The 17,453-nt window shown below is 45.2% G+C and overlaps 1 protein-coding gene across 1 annotated transcript in view; it reads right to left on the reverse strand.

Moving 5' to 3' along the window:
- Positions 1-11,389: 11,389 nt before the first annotated feature.
- ube2o (ubiquitin-conjugating enzyme E2O) overlaps positions 11,390-17,453 on the reverse strand; it is a 61,797-nt gene continuing 55,733 nt past the window's right edge. Inside the window, exons 18-22 of the mRNA XM_056280879.1 lie at positions 16,155-16,323; positions 15,330-15,466; positions 14,805-15,008; positions 13,612-13,669; positions 11,390-12,374 (exon numbers count right to left, since the gene is read on the reverse strand). Of these exons, the coding sequence (XP_056136854.1) occupies positions 11,566-12,374; positions 13,612-13,669; positions 14,805-15,008; positions 15,330-15,466; positions 16,155-16,323 (1,377 nt within the window). The 3' untranslated portion in view covers positions 11,390-11,565. The remainder of the gene's footprint in view (positions 12,375-13,611; positions 13,670-14,804; positions 15,009-15,329; positions 15,467-16,154; positions 16,324-17,453) is intronic.

Genomic DNA, 17,453 nt, shown 5'->3' on the forward strand with positions numbered 1-17,453 from the left:
AGTTTGACCAATGGTATTGCTCGTTGTACGTCAACGTCATGGGCCCGAGGAGCGCCTGACGTCGTGAGGTCATTGAAAACAACAATGGCGGAACGTCTTATCATACTTGTCTCGGCGAACAATGTCTTGTTTGATAAAAGTAATGTCAATCATAAAGACAACAGTCTGAAAGACAACACATACAGATAATTCAGTTAAAGTAGCCGAGACAGTTGTAGAATATCGATAAATAAATACAACCATGTCTTACCTCAGACACGCTGCCAGATGCTGCTCTGGGTCTACCGGCGCTCGGAAATTGGTCCTCTGCCTATAGATGTGAGGACCCAACAGAGCCTCAAACTGTAACACAGACAACCTGAAGTAAATCCTGAAGCAAGTCCTGAAGCGACCATGGTACAGTTTCAGCTCTTGGGCGAGCCCGGGAAACTCTCCTCTCCAAGATAGGCAGCACACAAAACGTTAATTTCTTTTGAGTCAGTAAAAGAAGGACCGTATGGTCGTCCCTGCTACTGCTTGTCTCCATTTTACCTCAAACACACTGCCAGACGCGGCTGTTTTATTCTTTTTATTGATTTATTATCGTGGCGCGAAATAGAACACGAAAAAGATGTCGCCCTTGGTGTGCATAGGTTTGATGCGTAAAAATCGCATAGCGTTTTTTCCCCCGCTTTTTCGTGCAGTTTATTCGCATCGCGCTACATGTGCAAGGACCTTTAGGCTCCCGCAGTTGCCGCCCGTTTTTTTTTAGGACTATAGCTACGCATTGGCGGGCTCACGTGAGTGCTTAGTGACGTGTCAAAGTAAAGCCTCTTCACTGATCTCGGAACAGTGACAGACTGACAGCCACGGTGAATCGCAATGAGAGGATACTGAACGCTACTGAACTCAGATCAGTGGTAGGGCTAAGGCGGAGCTAACGCAATTTGTGGCAGGGTTATAGTCTACCCAAGCCACACCCTAGCGCCGCCTCTCCCACCGTTGTAAAAATGACTGTTTCCATTCAATTGTTGAGCGAATTTTAAGCGAACGTTTCGAAAGTTGCACAAAATGAAATGCAAATTAGGTGCATTTCCATCTAATATTTGTTTCGGGGGGGGGGGGTTCCCCCTCCTTTTTCTCCCTAGTTGTATCTGGCCAATTACCCCACTCTTGCGAGCCGTCCCGGTCGCTGCTCCACCCCCTCTGCCGATTTGGGGAGGGCTGCAGACTATCACATGCCTCCTCTTATACATATGGAGTCGCCAGCCGCTTCTTTTCACCTGACAGTGAGGAGTTTCACCAGAGGGACATAGCGCGTGGGAGGATCCCGCTATTCCCCCAGTTCCCCCTCCCCCGCGAACAGGGCCCCGACTGACCAGAGGAGGCGCTAGGGCAGCGACCAGGACACACTACCCACATCCGGTTTCCCACCCGCAGGCACGGCCAATTGTGTCTGTAGGAACGCCCGACCAAGCCGGATGTAACACGGGGATTCGAACCGGCGATCCCCGTGTTGTTATGCACGGAATAGTCCGCCACGCCACTCGGACGCCCCATCAGATCTGTTTAAACGAATAAAACCCTGAACGCAGTGTCCTACGTCACATACTTCCATACTTCATGGATCCGTTAAGATGAAGAGGCAGATGATCGTGATTAAATTCGATCAGCATTTTATTTCTAATCCAGAAAATGGGTTTTCATTGGCCATTAGCGCATGAACGATTTTTCGACAAAGGCAAAAAACCACCTCAAGCAAGCGTATACCCCCCCCCCATGCAGCACCCATCTACTCATTCGAGACGCCAAATAAACCGGCTTGATGGAAACCCCACTACTGACATCCTCGGACCAAAGCTAGCACAGACAGTCTAATGTATTACAAACTACATCAGTTTACATGGGAACACTGTTGTATTCAATACAACAGTGCTGTATTGAATATAACAATACTGCAATACAATATTGATTGTAGAATTGGTAGATTAGGTGTCCAACAGAAGCATCACCACATCCTTCACCCCTTTTTCCCGCTTGAGTGGGAGCGTATCTATTGTTGCACCAGTATTTATCTCGACTCTTTGCCTTCGTCAGAAACCATTGCCCCTAAAATAGCACTTTGTGGATTAGCAAACAGCATGTCTATAATGGCTGGTGACAAGCTTTTAAACCCCCCTCCGCCACAGCACCTTAAAATCACACGCTAATAAGGCTATGTTTTGGCAAAAAAAAGAAATTGGTGATGTGATTCGTATCACAATACGAGTGTCAAGAGTTCAATAAATTATGTTGGTTGCTCAAAGTTGCAGAAATTTTTCATCAGAAAAACTCTTTAATATGCTTAAGGTAATGAGAGCCATTGCAGCGCCTGCTGTTATCGCTGTGGTTCAACCCTCTTACAATACTGTACCTGCCATCTAGTGGTCAGATATGTAAACTACACAATGACGTGGCGCTACTACTACGGGCTGTAATATTGAGAATTAATGCAGTGGTTTTTAAAATCAATACAATATTGTGAGAGATGGTATCGCGATACCCAAGTGCATGGATGTTTGCCATATCTGTCCGTGTAAATGTCTGTGATCGTTTTGCTTTAGCATTTTTGTTAATAGTCTCTCAGGGGGGTCACCAAAATGTCACAGACGTGCAGGACGCCGTGTGTGGTGGGTCACGTCTGTGATGTCAGTGCTGGTCTTGTCCTATTAAAGAGCAGCAGTGGCCTGGGCTGAAGAGAGCAGTCCAGTATTCAGACTGTGTGTGTGTGTGTGTGTGGGGGGGGGGGGGTTTATTGGCTTCCAAGTGCCTTGATCCTGGTTTCCGGCTCCTACCTTTCCCTTTCAGTCTCCCTTCATCCTCCAATACACCATCTCTCTCATCCATCCATCTCCTCTAAGTACTGCAGTGCTCTGCAGAGCCCTCCCCAGGCTGTATTTATGTCTCCAGCCCGGTCAAAACCCACAAACACTAATGTAACCCCCCCACACACACACACACACTTTCCCTGTAGGAGATCAATTGATAATCACCACCCAGGTGTCCTTGTCATGAACTTTTTATTTTTAATCACATAGGGGAGGCAGTGATGGGAAGTGGAAATGAGCCAGGCTGGGTCTGGCCTCTTGGCCAGGTTTACAACGGCACAGAAAAAGTCTGTTTTTTTTTCCTTCAATTATTCATGAATCCAGTCTGACCTTTTTAATTGCTGCTTGAATAGCAATGTTATCTCATCCGACATGTTTGTCATTAGCATTCAGCACAAGAGCAAATCCTAGTTCAACTAAAAAATAAATTATTCTCCTTGGGCCGTGTAAGTGTAGACCAGGATTTGTTGAACATGAATTACTTTGCCTTAAACTCAAATGGAAGCGGCGGGGCGGGGTGGGGGCTTGGGGGGCGATGGTGTGTGTGTGGGGGGGGGTTTGATTGGTTTGAAAGCACATTGGTCAGTGTTTGGTATGGAGGGGGTGAAGGGGGATCGACGGGAAGAGAGGGGGAGGAGACAGAAGTGGCGGAGAGGGAAATGTGGAAGGAGGGAGAGAATATTGTCTTGTTAAATGCTGCATGGGGAAGGCAGCATCGTGTTTCCTGACAGTGTCCTTGTTCTTCCTCATCCCCGCAAGGAGAGCATTTGGGAGCATTTACATATTCTGACACTGTGATAAGGTGTGTGTGTGTGTGTGTGTGTGTGTGTGTGTGTATTTCATGGCAAGAGAACATGCAGGGAAGGCCGTCCCTCCTAAGATGAGCCGGTGAAATCAAATTCTTCCTATGTTGTTGGTGGGAAAGTAGCAAAAACATAATTTTATCTCCCCGCTGCTGAGGGTTTTTAAAAAAATATATATATATATAAACACATTGCCTGTTGATATTGTGGGGTGAATATAGGAAGGAATGGGTTTTAAAGGTTCCACGTGGTAAGTTTACCTCTGATGTGAATGAACATTTGAAGGCCGTAGAATGCATCCTTCAAATATGCAAATGCTCCCTTGCTTTATGTTTTACACACTGCTCAGTGAAGACATATCGACATAGAGCGTGGACTGCTTTTAGTTCACTTATTGAATCGTAAACACAAGACCAGCACATATTGTTGGGGAAAAAAGGGCAGGGATGACGATGCTTCTCCATCTGTGTAAGGACCTAATGTAAAGGATGATTTTTGCTTTGTGCTATTTTGAAGCTCTAAAAATATTCGTGCTGAAGACGGAAGGAAAACAGTTTTGTTTTTGTTTTTGTCTAAAATCCAGCCAGCCGCATGAAATCAGTGCAAAGAATATCAGTGGCTCATTTCCTTGACAAATAATGCCTTTACATTTACATGCTGATTGACATTTACTGATTTCCTCCACAGAATTATGAAGACTAGTTGTTTGGGTCAGTACCAAAAAACAAGGTCAGTTAAGTGACAAACTGGGAAAAAAAAGCTTTCAAGTCTTTTTAGTTTTTGAAATACTCTGTAATTGCAAAAACAGCTGTGCATAATTATTAAAAATTGACATATGCTTATGGGATGAACAAATCAATCACTGTTTTTTTTGTTTGTTTGTTTGTTTGTTTGTTTGTTTGTTTTTTGCTCTTAATATGTGAAACTTATTTGACTCATATTTACCATGGGTCTGATTACAATCCTGTTTGTGAGAATTTTCTCTATGCAAATTCTGTCTGTTTTGCTTGGTCATAATGGCCCACGGTCCTGGTTTGCTGTGCCTTGGTTGTGCTGCCACCCAGTGGCAAGAATAGGAAGTACCTTCATTGAGTCATAATTGAATTTCCAAGTCTTTGATAAATTGACGCGACTCTTCAAACCCTCTCTTAATTATTTAAATGGGGGAGTATTCCCCTCCTGCTTTAAGTTTGGCGCAAATGCGGGGGAATGGAGGACATCACTATTCATAAGGATGGTTGAAAAGGTTTTTGTGCGTAGAAAGCAAAGTAGACCGCCACCATAGTGAGAGCGGAGACAAGACAATTCAAGCTTTTCATCAAACTGCTGCTGTATTACACCGGGACGGTGCTATTTCCTGAGTTTTCCCCATTCTTTCAGAATTCCCTGACGGTATAATGGCTTGAACAGTACGCTTTACTTAATACTGCGGATGGTCGCGAATCAAACTCCTCCATCGTTTTCATTGGCGGGAAGTGTCACCTGATGAAAAGCGAAACCTTTCAGTGAACCCTGGGCCAACCTCCGGTGTCCTGCCAGCTTCACGAGTGGAGGACAGTAGTTGACACACTTGGGTCTCAATCCAGTTTCCGTATTGAGGTCTGTGTGAACCGATGAAAATAGAAAACGTGGGTGAGGCGGGCTCGACTGCCCCAGTTACACAAACGCATTTCATTACGGAGACCCTGGTACACAACCCAACATCCGTGCTTGAAGAAAGAGAGGTTCAAGTTTTATAAAGTGTAACGTTGTTTATTTGCCGTTTTACATCTCAACTGCTGCTTCTGAACTGTTACTGTCTTATTGGTTCAAATGTTTATGGTGAAGGGAGAAGGGGAAAAACATATCTGTATAGTCTTTATGTTTTCATTAAACATGAATGATGAATTCTCTTTACAGTACTTGAAGTTATGAAGAGATCTATTTTTCCACAAGACGGATGTCTGTAATTTCCTATGCTAAAAGATTGTCATTCTGCTGGGGTGTTTTCTATCGGAAAATGAAATTCAAATAAATGATTTAATAATCTCTCTAGTCTGTTTGATAAGAGTTACACCATTTCTACGTGGATTATGATGAATATAGATATGTTTTTGTTAATTCGACATCTACAGCTAACCTAAGCTAAGCTAAACTACTGCCCCAGTGCGTTTCAGGGGTGTTAGAAACTTCTGGGATGGTGCATTTTACAAAGGCTTAAATCACGTATACATGCGATTACTAATAGCAAAAAAAAAAACAACCTTTCTTTAATATCACAATACCTGTGAATGTTTCGTCAGTTTTGGCGAAGATACTCGGATAGTGTAGTGAGCTAAGCTAGCAGTTACTCTGCATTAAATTAAGCTTCCCTACACTGAAGCTAGGTAGTATGCTAAGCTACAGCTACATGGCCAACGTAGTGTAACCGGTTATTTTCTTGCCCGGTGCGGGATTCGATACGGGTGTACTGCGCCACAAGTACACGTGTCTTATTAGTAGTTTACAGTAGCTTACCACATCGAAGCTTCTTTTTTTTTCTTTCTTGCACTGAACCAATTTCATTTCAAGTCAATGCTTTCTTTCTCAGTGATCAATAAAACTCAGTTAAACAGATAGGCAGGCAAAAAAAATTTTTTTTCAGTTCAATTGTTTATTAAACAATAAGCTGTACGTTTATCTCTCACTTCTCCAAAACCAATTCGGCAAACCAAAAAAACCTAACAACAAAAAGCAGGTGTCGAATGTGCGTGTGTGTGTGTGTGTGTGTGTGTGTGTGTGTGTACATACACACAGGGTGTTGTGATGCGTCTAGTGCAGCAGTGTGTAGTTGGAGGGAAGGTGCATGTGTTCTTCCAACCCGCTTGTGTCCTTCCTGCCCTTAGCTTGCTGCCGCTGGCTAGCCTTTGTGGCGAATAGGGAAGCATCCTAGCGTGTAAGCCTTCCCTTGCCAGTACATAGCCTCTCCTTCACCAAGACTCCTGCCAGGCCTCCCCGTGGCCACACGTGGTAACTGGGGTCTTGCGGCCCCAGGCTAACTTGGCAGGGGATCTTGGAGCAGCAGTGGGCCCCAGAGATATGCTGTGCAGGCCCACCCTGGTGGACACGCCCTGGCACCTATCAACCACTGCCCCGCTGCCTTGTGGGTGAGTCTGGAAGACATAAGGCTAAGGGAGCTTACCCCAACAGAAAAGCAAGCTGTGGCGGTATGCTTTGAGGCGGTTTCCGAAAAACTGGATTTCTGGAAGCCCCCTGCAGTTGTGTGGAGGTGCCGGTCGTCTAGGGATCCCCCTTGCCATCGGAACCATCTCCTCTACAATCAAGTCATGTGGCGTTGGGAGAAGCGCACCCCCCATGCCACTTTAAAAACCATCTCTGTGCAGGTATCTTCTGCTATCTGAGTCCTCAAAGGACCCACAAATAGAAGAAGATGGTCATCATCGGGCACAACGGACAACCAGCAAGCAAGCAAGCGTGTGTGTGTGTGTGTGTGTGTGTATATGTGTTTTTGCGTGTATTCCCCTCCAGCAGACAAGTTGCAGCCATCAGCCCAAGGATTGGTAGGTGACGTCACCGTCATGACGACGTGCTTCTGTTAGCTACACATGCGTATGGCGGTGACGTCACTGCTGATCCTTAGTTTTATTTCAGACCACAGCAGCAAGCTTCCCTGGGCTTGAGCTTCAGGAATGTTTGGGAAAATGTAGTTCGTGTGGACGCAACCGCACTACTTGATCAACGAAAGAGCTTCGCTGCTAAAAAGCTATTTGATTCAGAAAACAGTGATGGTACCACTACACTACTTGGAAATGTAGATAATCAGTAATCCCAACACTTTCATTTTTCATGTTGGCTGTCGGATGTCGAGAGCAATATTGTGGATGGACACCGGAGAAAAGCTTTGGTCCATACAGAACAGCAGCTTCATTATCCACCATATACCTACAAAGGTTCCCTACACGTAGAAATAATCTCCACCATGCCTTACTGTGTTACTGCTTGCAAAGTTTAATGCATCACTTTTTACAGTCGTGTTAACGAAAAATTGTAAAAAAAAAAAATTATCAAAGGAACAAAAAAAGTACAATACACACACTCGGCTATTTATACATATATGCCCCAAGCATCCACATGACTAGTTAGAATTCAAGTTTCTGTTAAATATATATGTATTTATATATAGGCATGACTTCTGTACAGAGGGAATCAGGCTACAAATCATAAATTAATATATATATTTTTTTTAATTTATCAGTTACAGGCCACTGTGGAAATGTAGACATCATACAGTCAAGTCTTGTGTAGCCCACTTAAAAGGCTTAAAGCAACAATGTTACATGCTTTGGCTGTAAAAGAAATGTCTCGTGATAGTAAAATAAAAATAATATCAGTAATAACTAAAATAATGGCTCAATCTGAATAATGTACACACATACACAGAAAATTGTACACAGCATCTTGTGCTAGATATCTTGCCAGGTTTTTGTACAGAGACCTTTGCTAACTTCATATTTTCTGTCTTTGTGAGTGCTAATAAGGGGGGGGCATTTTTAGGCTGCAAATATAGCAAGGACATCACCACCCAATTCTTGATGGATCTTGTGTGTCTGCATGTTTTCTGAGAAACTAAGCAGCTGCCATCGCAGGCCTGTGATTGAGATGTAACACAACTCCTCCAGGAACCGAGTTGTGCACAAGCTACAAAGAGCATCAAGGTGTAAAGGATGAAACATAATGAGCCTAACATGCTCCGAGACACAGCAGCCAACGGAAAAACAAAAACATGATTCCTACACGTGGAAAACAGCACAAGGAGGTGGGAAGTAAAATCCAAGGAGAAGGTTCATCATGAAAGCCTGATTGCCATGTCTGGTACAGGAATGCCAGTTAAAGAAAAATTCAGGGCAAAACTGGGAAGGAAAAAAAAATTGAAAAAATAAAAAATAAAAAAGAACACCCTCATTAATAGTATATTTAATTGTGTCATGATGACTTTTGACTCCAACACACTCCATCCACCCAATCATCACTCATCTACAATGGCACAACTCACTCTCATTCAGAAACACTTTAGGAAAACAAAAACTGTTCTTTGTTTTATGCAAAATATCCAGACAGTCAACGCCTGTTTATTCCAATAACAATGCATGAGCAAAGGGTAGGCTGACTGCCCTGGTTGATAGTAATAGTATCTGGCAAAACAACACCATGGTAAAGCTGGGAGCTAAATTTGGAAACACAAAATTCCCCAGTAAGCCTTTTGGCAAAAAAGTCTTGGCTCTTTCTTTCACAGTACGTTGTGAAACATCCACCGAGCAGAGACTGGGGAAAAGACCCTGAACGTCTTAAACCCAAATCATGTGTGAATTTTTAAGAACTGACAAAGGAAGAAGGAAAAGAGGGGAAAAACAAATAAGCAGCCGGACTTCCTCAATTTCACAAACATGGCCGGCGTCCTCCCGCTTTGTCTCCGTAAGGAAGAGAACGATCGGTCCTCCATTGTCTGCGATGTTACAAAGCCAGTTTTCTGTTGCCTTCTGTTCCCTCTCTGACCACGTATTTTGTGCGTCATCTTAGCTAATAACACAATACAGGTGTTACGGACATTTCTCTGTTTCTGCTGTCAGACGACGGCAACACTAAAACAGTGATTTTTATCAAGGGCTCACAGAGCAAGTTAGCATTTTGTGACACCCCCCCCCCATCAGATTATTTTTTAACGATCTCGCAGTCGTTTGAGAGCAGAAACATACAGATGCGTCGATGGCAACTGGCCGTTTAACATCCCAAGGAGGCGGTTTTGACCCTACTGAGACGAGGCAGAAGTACGTCATCCACGTTTGTCAAAATTGTCAACCGTACAAGTCAGTGTCCACGGCAGTCCTCATTTTAGAACAAGACAGTTGCAATGCATCTGGATTGATCAACAAAAAAAAAAAAGTAATACACATAAGATTCACATCACTTCAGGATCAAACTTATCTCTGTGCACTGATTTGGTTCAACTCTTAACCAGAAAGCCAGAAAAGCAACCACTAGTCTGGGGAACTCCTCCATTTCACTTAAGTGTGTGGGCAAAGTTTCTTCTCAGTGCAGAACTGGGTTCATTTTCTTTTCACCATGTCATTAAAGGTCATATTGAAGGAGTAGTGAGGAGAGATGCTCTTCCGAGATCTTAGGACAAGGAACAGCGTCTGCTTGAAGGAAAAAACCGTGGCAGGGATTCAGTGGTGTGCGTGTGTGTGTCTGAGAAACATCGGGTGTGTGACTAAGACAGAATACAGTGTGCAGGGTACAGCAGTAAGTATGTTCACATGTTTATTGGAGGTTTTTTACACGCGGGCTAATGGCTGAAGTGTGGCGCAAGCAGCTCTGTGCACAATGGTCTGAGAGCACTAAGAAGAAAATTCAAGTAAGGCAACATGTTGAGATGAGTCAATGGAATGGATACTGAATTTTGTTTTCTTTTTAATATCGTGTCATTTGCAGTGATGTGGGGTCACTTCCCTTGACCAACCGCTGACCTACAGCGGGGGAAGTGGAGGATTTGAGGGAAAGTTCTGGAAGCTCTTGTCTTAGAAAAGAAAAGCCCACACGTGCATCAAAGCACCGAACACCTTTTGGACCCATTCTGGTGTGACCTAACAAAAGAGGAAACTTTCCAATTACAAAAAGAAAAAGAAAAAAAGAGAAATTGTGGCGGTGCCTTCATGATGGCCCGGGAGCTTTAAAAGCCAATCTGAATGTCTTCCATGGAGTATCGTGATACAAAAAGCGCTACGGCGGTCTGATCGCCTGAGGTGATTTGTATGTAAACGTTGTCACTCGATGTTCGCTGCGTGGTTCAGTGCGAGCAATTGAATAGGAAAACACCAGCAAATATAGTGAATGATTAGGAATTTCTCAAGTTATCACAGAGGCAGTTTGAAACATTCCAGTGTTTTTGTGTGCACGTCTTGTGTTAAGAGAGAGAGAGAACAAGAGAGGGTTGTGATAAAGAGTTTGGCAGAAAGCATAACAGGAGTATTCGTATGTGTTTGTATATTTAAAGATTCCCCCTCTAACATGTCACATGCGCGTGACTTCTCCAAACCAGATAGTACACAGATGTGTTGTAGTCTGGGGTTAGTACAGCAATCAGTGAAGTATCGCTACAGACAGGCTGCAGAAAGTCTGCATTTTGTTTTTCAGTCCAGGGAAGCAGATTGACTGGTGCAGCCCCACCAACGTTGTGGTGTAGCCTGGAGGCAAAGGGGAGGTGTGTGTGTGTGTGTGTGTGGGGGGGGGGGGTCAAGGCCCCACCCCCCAAATCCTGTCTATTGCTTCCCCCCACCCCATCAAAATCAATGCCTCAGGAGAGTTCAGGAACGAGCGCGAGAGAGATAACTTTGACAGCCTTGAGTAAAAGCGGCGGTTCCATGCCTGTGTGTCCATGTGCTTAGTGCATACAGGAAGTGGGGTTTCCCATGATACAGAGTGGTTTGTTTGCATGTGTGCGTGTGTTTGTCTGGCCTCCGCGGACTGATGCTGAAGGAGGGCAGACCCGTGTGACATCACAGGTCACATCCCTTGTGCCGTGTGATGTTTCTCTAGGCGATAACTACTGTCCTTTTGTCGCAGTGGTCGAGTTAGCCGGGGTCGGGGGGGGGGGGGGGGGTAAAAGGCAGAATGCAACGGGCGTCAGGGCAGCAGAGACACAGAAATGGTTGAAAAGGATGACTGGGCAGAAATGGCGAAAGCATGGGTGTGGGTGTGGGCAGTGCTGAGGGGCACAGTGCAGCTCTGGATAAGTAGCATAGAGGACTGGAGATTGGAGGTCACCCATCCTCCGCCTAACCAGAGAAAGTCACAAAACCTCCTCCACAGAATCAGGCGCGGTGGGAGGTGAAGGGTGGAGGAGAGGATGAGGAGGGAGGCAGGGAGCCGTGTGGAGGCACTTACTTGTCCTCAGTGCTGTCCGGGATGCCAGCGGCGGTCAGTGCAGCCCGGTACTGCAACAGCACCCCCCGGACACTCTTCACGAATCCCTTGGAGAGAGGGAAAAGTGGGAAACCGATGTCCGGGTAGCCGCTGCGCTCTGGGAGGAAACTCCTATAGCTCTTTCTCCGCTTCTTTGGTCGCACCACAGGCTGGCTTCCTGTCCCTGCTGCCACAGAGCTTGATTCTGATGCTACCCCGCCGCGTGCCACCATACTGACAGAGCCGCCTCCGATGGAGTTGCTGGCAGGCATGCAATCACAGTCTGTGTTCTGACGCAGCTCCTGCTGGGAGGTGGCCATAGTGGAGAGGCTCAACCCTGAATCCTCCAGCTCTTCCTCCACAATATTGCTACCAAGCCCTTCTGTAAGTCCCTCCTCCATAGGCTTATTGGGGCTACTGTGGGCCACCGCCACCGGTGCCGACCCGATGGACAGTAGCTCATCCGCATTTTCCAGTGATGGAGGTCTGTCCTTTGAAGGCTGAGCCCTGACGGACGTCTGTGCTGCCCGTCCTCTCTCGGTGGCCTCGTGGAGGTCCAGCCAGCTCTCTAGACGATGCACTAGCCGCCAGCCACTCGACATAAAGTGCTCTTGGATCTCCTGCTTGAAGACCTCCACAGGGCTCTGGAGTAGCTGGGTCATCGACTGCACCATCTTGATCAGTGCCATCTCGTTGTAGCAGCGGCTGTTCTCATAGCCTTCCTGGAGGCCTCTGTCGCTATCGAAGCCAGCCTCATTGTAGTATGGCTCGTTGACAAGTATTAGGCCTGTGAGAAAGAGACACTGATTACCCAGCAGGCTAATGCTGTGTTCCAGACAACACGGAAAGTCGGAATATCCAACCTCCTACTTGAAAAAGTGCAATGGAATGCCACTTGATGTCCAAATTCAAACTAGTAAACTTGGGCACAATTCAACAACCTCAACTTCACCAAGCAGCCATTATATGACGTCACGCAAACATGGCAGCACACAGGGCAGAGTACACCGTGAATAGTAAACAAGTGTCTTGAGACAATTTTAAATTGTTAATTGCATTGTTGATTCACATTTCCTACATGGTATGATAGTAAAACCTGTTACGCTTGCAGTGCCAGGTCTGTAACCACAGGGGTTAATCACAAACTGTTAGTGTTCTAAGTTAACAACTGGACATCAATTAGCAGCACCATTGAAGCTTGTATGTGGTGCTGCCATTTGCTTTCTTTATAGGTGGTCTTTTCAAGCCGTTTAATGGAGTGCTTTGTGGTTGGATCTAGGTGATTGCAGAACTTATAGGAGGTAGCCAAATAACATTTTGAAGTGAGTCTAGCAACTCAAGTGGTTCAGGTTACAAAGTAAGACTTGACGAGCTTCGAAGGCAGTGAGAGGTTAAAAACCTAAATTTAGAGGGCAATGTGAAGTTTAGAGAATGTTGCTTATGGGGGACGTAGCTTGTGGGAGGATAACGCTATTCCCCCCCCCCAGTTCCCCCTCGAACAGGTGTCCTGACCGACCAGAGCAGGCGCTAGTGCAGTGACCAGGACACATACCTACATCCGGCTTCCCACCCGCAGCCACGGTCAATCGTGTCTGTTGCACGCCCGACCAAGCCGGAGGTAACACAGGGATTCGAACCGGGATCCCCGTGTTGGAAGGCAACAGAATAGACCGCTACGCTACCCGGATGCCCCGTGAGTACACATTTTTAACAAACTATCATCAAAGAGCAGCAAAAGGTTTTCAATGCTCATGTCACTTTATCACTTAAGGGCTTGTGATTGAATAACAGTATGTATTACACAAGGTATACTATGTTGGCTCATCACAGTTCCATAGCAGACTGCAGCAGCATAGCTTTTCTCTGTAAAACACTTTTATATTTAGAGCGACTGGTGGCCATACTGCAGCTAAAACAGATTTGAGCAAATGGGCACATGAATAAAACATTACGCTGCAGAGAAGACAAGGGTAAAGGTGTGTACGTGTGCTTGTCAGTATGTGTGTGTGTATGCCTGCACTTACCTTGTATGGAGATAAGAACCTGTAGCAGGCTTGACTTACTAGTCCATCTCTCAGTGCCCTGTCAATCATAATCACACAAATGAGTGAACATGTCAATATGCCTGCAAGGTCTTCAGGGGTTGTAATAATAACAACAATATAAACATAGTGGGCTAATCCCTGAAAATGTAGCAATGCTTACAAGTATTCTCAAAATGTATTTTACACTTCAAATGAGAGGTCATAGGTCATATTCTGACTGCATCAAGAGTTCAAAAAAAGTGGTAAACATGTGTTTTCATTGGCCCAGGATAAAATTCCCATAAGTGCCCATTTTGTCTCTTTCCTCTGACCATCTGTTTGGGGATTATCTGTCCAAAAAAAAGAAGAAGAAGGTTTTATCCTGGTATGACCTCACATAACATCAGTGTTTTCAGTAGACTGGGTGCAATAATGAGATACATTTTGAGATGGTGCATGTATACTATAATATTATTATTATTTTTGGGATTGCCCCCCCCCCCCAACTGTATCCAGCCAATTACCTCACTCTTCTGAGCTGTCTCGGTCGCTGCTCCACCCCATCTGCCGATCCAGGGAGAGCTGCAGACTACCACATGTTTCCTCCGATACATGTGGAGTCGCCAGCTGCTTCTTTTCACTTGACAGTGAGGAGTTTCGCCAGGGGGACGTAGCACGTGAGAGGATCACACTATTTCCCCCCAGTTCCCCCTCCCCCTCAAACAGGCACCCATCTGACCAGAGGAGGCGCTAGTGCAGCGACCAGGACACATACCCACATCTGGCTTCCCACCCACAGTCACGGCCAATTGTGTTGGTAGGACGCTCGACCAAGCTGGAGGTAACACGGTTTGAACCGCCGAGCCCCATATTGGTAGGCAACGGAACAGACTGCCACGCTACCCGGACGCCCCTTATACTATATTATTTTAATGAGAAAATTAGCGATAGGGTTATTTATTCCTGTTCAAACAAACAAAGTCAATGCTTTTATCGAACTATGGATCATCAAAAGATGATGCTGGCGTAATTCTTCCATCCAGTTTGTCTTGTGTCGTCTCTTGATACAGGGTGTTGGCACATATTTTGGGGGAAAAAAACCCGTCAATATGTCTCAGCACTCAAGTCACCCGGATAAATCCATGTCCATTAAATGACCCTCTTTCCCAAGTCCGTAGTAACCCTGCGCTCACCTTGCCGATCCAGGTGCCCAGCAGACTGACACAGACCTTCCCGTTGTCATACAGGTTGGGGTTGAGGCGGCCGCTGCACTGCGACAGGTAGCGGAAGAGAGGCGGCACTGCCGGGTAAATGTTGGGCAACTGGATGTCAAACAGAAACAGGCCGTCCTCATAGGGTGTGCGGGTCGGCCCTTTGATCAGAGCCGAGAACAGGTCCTGTGTTGGGGAGATGGTTGAGAAGTTGCGCTGGTTATGTGATGGGGGCAGCTCAACTTTATAGGAGTTTAACATTAGGTGATTGAGATTTAAATAGGAGGCTTTTATTCATAAAATGTTTAACTAAAGCTTGAGTTTGGGACCCGACTGTAGCTCAGGATATTTCCTGTGAGGCGAAGGGAAGGAAGGAAGGAAGGAGTTATTGCATCTATTTTGATCATGTATTATTTTTGATATATAAGATGCAAAAGTGCAGGACATAGTCAAAGTCACAATGAAGTGAGATAGGTGGGCGATCATTTTCACATATCAGCACTGTACCATGCGATCTTCAAAGGTTTTGACCATAATGCCATCAGGCAGGGAGGTTGCCAGGAGAGCCATCTCCTTCCTCACTGTGCTGAAGAACTTCTTAGCCTCTGCTGGCTGAAACTCCATTTTCTTAAACGTGTGCGTGTCTAGAACGGCAAGAACAGCAGGCAAAGATTCAAGGAAGAGACAAATAAATGGAGGGGGGAGGGGGGCGGAGGGAGAAAGACAATCAAAAACCATCAATATTGTAATTAAAAATTTTCTAGGTAAGGATGAAATGAAAACTACATGTTTTATTTGAACACAGGAATTGCACTAAAATAATATATAACCACACAGTACAGCCTTCCACATGAGCTTTTAGTGCAAAACTCCTCTCACTACGTAAATTGCTCACGAGTAGGGGAGATCCAGTGCGAACATTAGAAGAGGTACAGTTGCAGCACAGACCCTTATTTGTGTTGCACTGGAGGTAGTTAGCACAATATTACTTCCTGAAATTGACAGCAAAAACTCAGTGTGTATTTGCCTTTGAGTTTGTTTTTCATATTGTAAATTAAAACAATGGAACCCAAAGTCTTTTAGCAGTTATTATCCTCATATTTGTTAATGAGAAATGCCGATGTGGATGGTCCCCAAACGAACACTGGATAATGCATACCATGTGTCACTTCCTTCCTGATTATTGACCTCAGAAAAAAAACAGCATTCAGTTTCAGTGGTTCTAGTATTGAACCGATCAATTAGTTTTATAAACATTGAAATATAACCAAAATTTCGGTTAATCGCTCAGCACTAATGAAAGTACAAAGACAAGGAGAGGGTTTATCTCACCTGGTGCCCACTCCAGCACAGAGAACACCTCTCCCTTGGCACTAGTGAAGGTGACCCCAGGCTTGCCTCCACTCTGTTGGCACAGTACTGGCGTGTCACTGGGCCATTCCGGTCCACTCACTGGTGTTTGGGGCTCCTGCTGGGGCCTCTCCTCTCCTGCTCGCTCCCCCTGAAAGATAACAGACTATGAGCAATAGCATTTTCACCTGAACGAAAGGTACGTCACTCGAAATAGCCACTAGGGGTGCACGAAAGACAGTTAAGTGCAAAATGAATTGGGGGTCAATGGGCGAATTTCACAAAAATCACCAACCATCGCAACTTTTAGGGAATTATCTTTCAATATTTGCTCATTTCTTTTTAGACTGCATCCATTCTACAAAAAAAATGTATCAAATGCAACAAACATGACGTGTTTTTTAGAAAACTGATTTTTATTATCCTATTCTTTATCATCTATTTATAGAGCTGTGGTTGGATCATTGGTTTTAATTGTGTCCAGCCAGTGTTGTTTAACCTCACGGATATGGTAGCCAGCTTCTAAAAAATTGTATAGGCTGACACTCTGGTGGCCTTATTGAGCTTGAGAGTATTTGGAAACAGCTCCTTCCAGGATCTAAAACAGGGGTGGCTAACCATGTGCCATGGAGAGCCATGTGTATGCAGGTTTTCATTCCAGCCGGACTCCACACCAGGTGATTTCACTGATTAGCAACCCTTCAACCAAAGCGGAAGAACGTATCAGTGAAATCACCTGGTGTGGAGGCCGGCTGGAATGAAAACCTGCATACACATGGTTCTCCATGGCACATGGTTAGTCACCACTGATCTAAAAAAAAAAACCCCAAAAGAAATATTGATGGTTGTACAGTTTATATAAGGTACGTTTTTAGGCATGTAACCTTGGCCCGTGACTCAGCCCTACCTCACCTGTTCATTTTAGATGCTGTTTACACTTCCTAGTGGCAGAGGGAACTTGCAAATAATTAAGTTATAATTAATTAAGTTTCCTTTATTAATCCCTGTGGGGAAATTCAGTTACTGCAAATTAACCCATCCTAGCTGTGATCTCTGTAGCTAGGAGCAGTGAACTCCCGTCTTCATACTACGGGGACCAACCCCAGTTCTATTCCCATTGCCTTGGTCAGGGGCACAGACAGGAGTATAAACCCTAACACGCATGTTTCTTTTGATGGTGGGGGAAACTGGAGCAGCTGGAGAAAACCCACCGCAGACACGGGGAGAACAGGCAAACTCCACACAGAGGATGACCTGGGATGACCCCCCCTCCCAAGGTTG

This window comes from Lampris incognitus, chromosome 5 (genome assembly GCF_029633865.1).
Source record: "Lampris incognitus isolate fLamInc1 chromosome 5, fLamInc1.hap2, whole genome shotgun sequence".
Taxonomy (NCBI): domain Eukaryota; kingdom Metazoa; phylum Chordata; class Actinopteri; order Lampriformes; family Lampridae; genus Lampris; species Lampris incognitus.